This window comes from Primulina tabacum, chromosome 9 (assembly GCF_025594145.1).
Source record: "Primulina tabacum isolate GXHZ01 chromosome 9, ASM2559414v2, whole genome shotgun sequence".
In the NCBI taxonomy this organism is placed as follows: domain Eukaryota; kingdom Viridiplantae; phylum Streptophyta; class Magnoliopsida; order Lamiales; family Gesneriaceae; genus Primulina; species Primulina tabacum.
Genome location: NC_134558.1, coordinates 41,550,181 through 41,559,187, shown reverse-complemented (window position 1 = coordinate 41,559,187; position 9,007 = coordinate 41,550,181). Strand labels below are relative to the sequence as shown.

Genomic DNA, 9,007 nt, shown 5'->3' with positions numbered 1-9,007 from the left:
AATAGCTCTCTTATATCATGTACCAAATTATACCTTGGCAACTCATAAGAGGTATTATTGTCCAGTCCTCCCTGGGAGGAATTGAAGTGAATGTGATGAAACGGGCCTCCTTTTCTTTTGCCGAAGTGCCGGAATTGGAATTACCTGGTTTGGATAGAGTAGGATATGTCAACACCTTTTTCCTTTCCCTGGTTTCTTCTTATTACCCTTGTATAATAAAATTACATTTGTGGTTCAATGTCTGGATCCAAGTGAATTGTATAATTAGTTTCACAAGATATTATCTAAATGTGGTCGGTAGGCATCAGCTACTCTTTGTATCATTGAATTAAGTCATTTGATTATGATCTTCTTTACTCGATCCAGCAAAAGTGATACAAAATTAAGTCATTTGATTATGATCTTCTTTACTAGATCCAGCAAAAGTGACTTGAATTGTTATAGAAGATTGAACTAAAACATATTTAATAGGGGAGTATAAAATATATAAAAAGTCAAGTTATGTTTAATTACGACATATATGAGATAGGTCGATCTAATTTATATCTCAAAGAATTAATCTTGCGAATAATTAATTATTCATGTTAATAAATCAGTTGGCCAACTGTTAACAATACTTAATATTCGAAAGTACTTTTAATTGTAAACGTAAATACGATGATAGTAGTCATATTTTCGTGTGGGCCCCACATGTTTAATTAAGAAGGGGGGGTGGGGGTTTATGCCCTAAAATAAAATCCAATCTGAGACGAATTCGCAATAATCAAATTTCCGTGCACCGCTGAAGCTCAGCTCTGTGCTCCAGCTCCATGGGTATCAATCTATCTATCACGCGATTAATTGTTTGTGTTTCGATGATGACCGATAACCTGATTAAGGGTTTCTTTTTCGGGATTGGAGTGTGATTTCCTAAGCTGTTAATTATTTATGTTGTTTGAGAGTTACGTTCCAGTTCTTCAGCTTTTGGTGCTCGTAATTAGCTTAATTTCTTTTTTCATTCACTAGTTTGCAATGGCAAGTTAACGATAAGGAAAGGCATGTGGTTATCTGGATTTTAAATGCCATTTTTCTCTCTCTCTTTTCACAAGTAATTTTGAGATGTTGATGTTGTTATGTCTTGGAATTATTTGACGACTTAATGAAAAGCGCTGACCTTGCATTACTTTGCTGTTTTTATTTGTACTCTGACTTGAGTAATTTACATTCTCCTGTGTTCTATTTGAAGCTAGAATGTAGGAGCTGTTTTCTTCTTCCTTTTTTTTTTTTTTTTGAATTCTGAGGATGTTTGTTTTAAGTGCTGTTTAGTGTGATGATACAAGGGGGACGTTGGTAGAGAGAATCCAAGTGGCGATGGAGTGCAACAGAGATGAAGCTGCGAGAGCGAAAGAAATCGCTGAGAGGAAGTTTGCAGCAAAGGACATTAAGGGGGCAAAAAAATTTGCTCTGAAGGCTAGGAGTTTATATCCTGAACTAGACGGCATTTCCCAAATGTTGATGACTCTTGAGATCTATCTTTGTGCTGAAGAGAAGAAAATACAAGAAGAATGTGACTGGTATGGTGTGCTCGGTGTGAATCCTTTCGCTGATGATGATACCATAAGAAAACAGTATAGGAAACTTGCTCTCCTCCTTCATCCTGACAAAAACAGATTCATTGGGGCTGAAGGGGCGTTTCAACTTGTCTCGCAAGCATGGAATTTACTTTCAGATAAGTCCAAGAGAATAGCATACGATAGGAGGTATGGTGTGGCATTCCAGCAAATAAATCAGTCTATGAAAGTAGATCCTTTAGCGCCAATGCAAAATGGGTTCTACAAATTTGCAAAAACTGTAGCTTCGCCGCCAAGGGATCCAAATTGCAATTCTAATAAGATGAATCAGATTCCTAAGAATAATTCTGGTAACAGGAATGGGGGGATTCCGAAGGATACTTTTCATAGCAGGGATGGGGTGACAAAGGGAAATAATGCCATTAAGAGGAACCTCTCTTCTGATCCTCCCCCATCTCTTAAGGAGCGTCACACGTTTTGGACTGTCTGTCATCGTTGTAGGATGCAATATGAATATCTCAGAGTGTATCTCAAACACCATCTTCTTTGCCCCAATTGCCATGAGGCCTACTTTGCCATTGAAATCGAGCCTCCATCTAGCCGTGGCTCCAAGAGATCGTCGTCTCAGTCTGCCAATTCTAGGGTATGGAAAAATTCAAGCTATCAAGGAAGTAGTGCCCTGCGAAAAAAGTCAGTCGCTACTGATACAGGAACTCCAGGGTTCTGTCGCAATAATGAATCTGATCATTGTAACTTCCAGTGGGCTCCTTTCTCTGAGTCAACAGGTTCTGCTACTGCTTTTCAAGCAGCAAATATGGTTAAGCAGGCTTATGAGAAAGTTAAGAAGGAAAGGCAGAAAACACAGGCTGCCACAAGAAGAGGGGAGACATCGCGAGGAAAGAATCTTGCATCCAAAAGACCAGTGGTGGCTGAAATCTCTGGCCGTTCTGTCGCTGTGAAGAGGAGAAAAGGTGTTGACAGCTTTGGTAATAGCATAGAGAGTACAAAACATGGAATCTGTGAAACTGGAACCATTGGGGTCACAGATGTCTCTGTTGTCAAACAGGGGACCTTGAAGAAACACACAAGCAATCATTTACTAATGGAGAAGGGTCGTGAGGAAATACTTAAGAAACTAAACGAACACATGCCAGATAACATGATGAATCCAGTTGCTGAGGAGGTTCATGAAAGTACCAAAGGAAATGGCACGGCAAACACAGACAATGGTAGTTGTACGCGTGTTGCTAAGTCATATAAGTCAGTCGAAACTAACAGTCGAATCCCTCTAAATAAACTACGTTATAGTAATTCAGGTCCTTCTGGGGAACAGATCGAGCAAATGTTGGTTAGTGTTCCTGACCCCGATTTTCATGATTTTGACAAAGACAGAACAGTGCAATGTTTCAGAGACAACCAAGTATGGGCCGTGTATGATGATGATGATGGAATGCCGAGGCATTATACCATGATTCACAGTGTGATATCTCTAAATCCATTCAAGATGAGGCTGAGTTGGCTAAATTCTATGACCAACAATGGACTGGGGCATGTAAATTGGTTTATCAATGGCTTTTCTAGAACATGTGGGGAATTTAGAACTGGCAGACATGACATCTGTACCTCTTTGGACTGTTTTTCACACAACATACGATTTGTAAAATGCACTCCAGAGACCGTTCAAATATATCCTCAGAGAGGTGACGTTTGGGCTTTGTACAGGAATTGGTCCTATGATTGGAATGAGCTCACTGAAGATGAAGTAATACACAAATACGACATGGTGGAAGTACTTGAAGACTATGTTGACAAATATGGTGTTATTGTTGTTCCCTTAGTTAAAGTCTTTGGGTTTAAAGCCGTTTTCCATCAGCATTTTAATACAGATAAAATACGTAGAATCCCAATGGAAGAAATGTCTCGGTTTTCTCATCAAGTGCCGTCCAACTTGCTCACAGGTAAAGAAGGAACAAAGATTCTGACGGGTTGTCGCGAGCTAGATCCTGCATCTATTCCGTTAGAAATTCTTCAACCGTTGTCAGAAATAGAAGGAATCAACTTTCTGGAGACTGACAAGGACAGTGAGTCTGTGAAGGAAGTTGATTGTGATGGAAATTCTGACACCAATATGGTGGATGGAGGAGTTTCTCAAATTAAGGGAACTGAACTTCTCTCGGAGAATGTAGGGTGAACTAAATCATCATGAAAATGGACACATGGATAACTCTTTGGAGGTCAGAGGCTCACAAGGACAAAACATATTCATTGATGGATGCATTGAGAATACCCAGTTAACCAACATACGGACATGGTTTAGAATATTAAATCTATGCAGAGAAATAGCTGAAATGGTATTCTTGAACTTCAAATGTTGTTGAAGTAGTGCATATGCCATTTTCTTGGAATTGTTCGAAGTTGCCTCAAGATTAATGTAGGAAATTACGAGGATGTTTGTACGCAGATTTTTTTTAGGGTAAGAGCTAGGCATATGTATGAAAGGTTGGATTTTCACTTTATGGATGAACGCTTCAGTGCACAACAAGATACCCTCTTGCCACAATAGTCGAGCAGATTAATCTGTCACAAAACCAACTCACAAGGCCACAACTTCAAATATGAGTATCTATGTTTTTCACCTGTCAACAGGTCTGTAGGTCTTTAACCCGCAGCAGCAGGGTTGATTTATGGTTAGTTTGTGTAATCTCCTGCTTGGAGCACTGAACTGTGTTGATTCTCAGTTCGAGTGTCATCTGTATGTCTGAATTGAACTTATTGTTTATTTTTTCTTTCTTTTACTTTTTCGATTCATACAAGAGATCGAAGTTTTATGTTCTGGCTGTTAGAGCTATGGGGCCGAGCTTGGTTCGTTGTTTGGGCAGGAAGACGATCAGCCAGGGCATTTGCCGCATTTCGTAGGTGAAATTTGGCATGGATTATACATGTGCGAAATATTCAAAATTGATACATCATAAATATTCCATTATCATAACAGATATAGTTTGGAATACAATGAACAATTGAATAAACGGCCAATGTATGTTTAGCAATACGTGTAGATACTACTTGTCCATTGAAAAACTTGGATACCGTTTGTTTTTGTCAACTTTGTTCGAGGCAAATGACTTGTGTAACTGTACCATACGCCGCTCCTTCGTTTTTGAACAAAGTTGTAAGTCGTGACTTCTTGTCCGATGATATGTTAATAGAACCCATTTTAATGCAATTTCAGGCAACATAGCGAGACATCTGTAGGGTGTAGTGCCATTAACATATATATTTTCTTTCTTTGGTTAGTTCTGAATGTTGAGTCGAAATAGGACTTAGTCGCAATTAAAAACTAGAATCTGATGTCAATAAATAATTATCCAAATCTAAAATCTCATTTATGCTACTTCATGTCTGAATAGCATAGCAAGATGTTAGTGACATGCAGTTGCTTGCTATTCTATGTTTGCTGCATGCAATAATAATTTTATTTCCTTCCTCTTATTTTTGAAATTATTAGCAAGCGTTTATTTAACATATAGCTTAGTTTTAGTTTAGCTTAGTCTGTTGGTTCGTTATTACTTAATGCGTGTATGTGCAAACTAATTGGTAATTAGTTTTTCAGTTAATCAATCATGAGAAATTCCTCATCTTGCTCCTCTCTCCCTAAACTAAATATGGTATCAGAGAGCTCGCCTCTCGCATCGCTTATTGTTGAATCGACGTGCTCGTGACGATCGATTTCTCTTTGGATTTGACGATCAACCTCTGGCTTATTTCTTCCATCGGTTTCTCCTTACGGCAATGGCACCAACTACTACTTCTAATGATTCTATGACTCCATACTATCTGCATCACTCCGATGGTCTAGGACTTGTCCTCGTTTCTCAATTACTGGCCGGAGATAACTTCGCCTCTTGGTATCGGGCTATGATTATAACTCTCTCTATGAAGAATAAATTGGGGTTTGTAGATGGATCAGTTCCCAAGCCTCATGGTATCGCCTCTTGTGATCTTCATGGATTCTTAATTCTGTTTCGAAAGAAATATCCGCTAGCATCATATTTGCAGACTCGACCTTTAATATTTGGTAGGACCTCAAAGATCGATTTCAGCAGAGCAATGACCCAAGGATATTTCAACTAAGGCGTGACTTGATCATCTACCGTCAGGGCCAAACCTCTGTGAGTATCTACTTCACGAAGCTTAAGACTATTTGGGAAGAATTAAGCAATTTTAGACCTCAATGTGCTTGTGCAAATTGTTGTGAGGGAATTAAGAAACTTGAATCGCATCATCATTTGGATTACGTCCTAGCGTTTTTTATGGAGCTTGTCAATATTGGAACTTAGACCTAAACTCAACCCCAAAAGCTAGATCAAGGGGTAAGATTGTCCAAGTCCATATATGCAACTCTTAGGTATTTGATCCAACCGATGTGGAACAACTAACGCACCCATCACGCCCAAGAATGAACATCCGGGGCGTGAAGTTTACAAATGACCCAACTATGGGTAGAACGGATGACCCAACTATGGATAGTCCAACACATAACGGTAGAACATGAGCTCTGATACCATGTTAAGATTAAAACTTGGACCTAACTCAACTCCAAAAGCTAGCTCAAGATGGGAGGATTGTCCAAGTCCATATATGCAACTCTCAGGGATTTTATTTAACCAATTTGGAACAACTAACACACCTCACTCACACCTAGGAATGAACATCTGGAGCGTGAAGTTTACAAATGACCCAATTATGAGCATAACGAGTGTCTCAACTATGGGCAATCCAACACATAATGTAGAACATGAAATTTGATATCATGTTAAGATTGGAACTTGAACCTAACTCAATCTCAAAAGCTAGCTCAAGGGAGGAGGACTGTCCAAGTCCATATATGCAACTCTCAGATATTTTATCCAACCGATGTGGGACAACTAACACACCTCTCACGTCCAGGAATGAACATCTGGAACGTGAAGTTTACAAATAACACAACTATGGGCAGAACGAGTGACCCAACTATGAGCAGTCCAACACATAACGGTGGAATCTGAGCACTGATATCATGTTAAGATTGGAACTTGAACCTAATATGTTAAGATTGGAACTAGCTTAAGGGTTGAGTTATGTCCAAGTCTCAATCTTAACATAGTATCAGAGCTCAGGTTCCACCGTTATGTGTTGGACTGCCTATAGTTATGCCACTCATTCTGCCCGTAGTTAGATCATTTGTAAATTTCACACTCCAGATATTCATTCCTGGGCGTGAAGGGTGTGTTATTGTCCCACATCGGTTGGATAAAATAGCTGGGAGTTACATATATGACCTTGGACAATCCTCTTCTCTTGAGCTAGCTTTGGGATTGACTTATGTCTAAGTCTCAATCTTAACAGGACTCAACGAGTCATTTCACAAGTAAGGAGTCAAATTCTTTTAATTGATCCCTTCTCTTTGATCAACAAAGTTTTCTCCATGATAATTCAAGAAGAGAGGCATCGAAAAATTGGTTCGCAAAATACACATACATATTCTTTTGATGAAATGTCATTTGCGGTTAAGGGTGAACCGACTAAGTTCACAGCTGTTGGAGTGGGATATGGAGTCAGAAGAGAGCATAACAAATTCTCCAACAAGCCTCGATTCAACTCCAAGTATCATCTGAAAGGACGACCTTTCTGCCCTGTTTGAAACATTCATTGTCATAGTATGGACACGTTAAAAGCTACATCGATATACGTCTAGTTATAAGCCAAAGCTCGGAACACTTTTCCGAATCAAACTGCTCCAATCAATCAAGTCTCCAATCAATCAAATTTCGTCTGAGACTCAGATTAATCTTGTTGACAACAATGAAATTTTTTTCTCACAATCTGGGCAATAACCAATATAATTAACTAATGGCTATGTTTGCCAACCATTTGTCTTTTGCCATGACCAAGCCACAAGTTGACTCTGGTCTGTCTCATTCTACATGTACATGTTTTTCCATTTTTTTACCACATTCATTGATGTCTTCGTCGTACTGGATTGTGGATTCAGGAGCCTCACGACATATTTGCTCAAACACTAAGGACTTTATTTCCATAAGGCCTCTCCAGAATTCGGTAATCACATTGCCAAACCATGTCCATATTGATGTCAAATCATGTGGAGATGTCAAGATAAATGATAATATGATTCTCCAAGATGTTTTGTTCGTTCCAGATTCATTGTGCATACTAGTTTTTCCCATGATCAGTTTACGATCCAGAATCTCAATCTCAAGAGGATGATTGGCAAAGATAGACGAGTGGACGATTTGTATGTTCTTGAAACAGCCTCGCCTTGTGAGTTTGCAGCAAATACCATCATTGTTCAAGTGTGGCATAATCGTCTAAGACATCCTTCCAAGAAGATTCTGGAGTGCTTAAAAGGTCACACACTGTTAAAAAAATTGTTTATTGATCCATGCTATATTTGTCCTTTAGCCAAAAAAAAAAGATTACATTTTGTTTCGAATCATCATCATGTGTCTTCATTTCCCTTTGACTTGATACATTTTGATGTATTAAGACTTTTTAATACTTCTACTATACATGATCAACGATATTTTCTTACACTTGTTGATGATTATACACATTTTACTTGGGTGTTTCTTCTCTAAAACAAATCTGATGCAACACACATTTTCTCACGGTTCTATGCAATGATTGAGACGCAGTTTAATAGCAAGATTAAAGCTTTTAGGACTCACAATGCAAAAGAATTAGCTTTCACAGATTTAGTTCATACAAAGGGAATGGTGCATCAATTTTCTTGTGTACAAAGACCGGAACAAAATTCAGTAGTTAAAAGAAAACATCAACACCTGTTGAACGTGGAGAAATCCTTGTATTTCCAGTCTCGAGTTCCTATCAAATTTTGGGGTGAATGTGTTCGAACTGCTACATTCTTGGTAAATAGAACACCTTCTCCCTGGGTTGATCACAAGACACCATATGAGCTCTTACTCAACTCTCAAGGTGTTTGGCTGCTTGGGGTTTGCTTCTACCCTTCATTTTCCTAGACTTAAGTTTCAAGCGCGAGCTAATATGTGTTTCTACTTGGGTTAACTTCCAGGCATGAAGGGATATAAGTTATATGACATCCAGAACTCAGAGATTTTTGTATCACGGGATGTGGTGTTTTATGAAACATTTTTCCATTTCATTCTATTGTTGCATCAGAAAACTTAATAGAATTTTTTCATGACCCTGGCTTCCCAAATCAGTAATTGAAAAAGTTTCTCCAGTGGATGAGCATCCTCTAGAAATACTCGAGAATTCATTGGATTGGCAGATTATAGAAGCATCCATTCAATCCGAACCCCAACCTATACCAGTTCGAAGTTCTTCCAGGACATCTAAGCCTCCGTCTTATCTTAGGGATTACCATTGTAATCTGCTACTGCATTCATGCTCTTTTTCTCAAGCCTTATATCCTTCAA

General features: G+C 38.7%; 1 protein-coding gene across 2 annotated transcripts; it reads left to right on the top strand.

Moving 5' to 3' along the window:
* The first annotated feature begins 707 nt into the window (after positions 1–707).
* LOC142556363 (uncharacterized) lies at positions 708–4,516 on the top strand. 2 transcript variants are annotated; one of them, XM_075667822.1, is made up of 2 exons: positions 708–813; positions 1,306–4,516. In XM_075667822.1, the coding sequence occupies exon 2, from the start codon at positions 1,351–1,353 to the stop codon at positions 3,739–3,741; it is 2,391 nt and encodes a 796-aa protein (XP_075523937.1). In that variant the 5' UTR covers positions 708–813; positions 1,306–1,350; the 3' UTR covers positions 3,742–4,516. The 2 variants fall into 2 exon arrangements, with proteins under 2 accessions (XP_075523937.1, XP_075523938.1); XM_075667823.1 differs by having other exon boundaries at positions 715–813; positions 1,296–4,516.
* Positions 4,517–9,007: the final 4,491 nt, after the last annotated feature.

What these genes read in the sequence shown, in the direction of transcription:
- LOC142556363 (XM_075667822.1), top strand. Translation starts at nt 1,351, where the DNA reads ATGGAGTGCAACAGAGATGAAGCTGCGAGAGCGAAAGAAATCGCTGAG.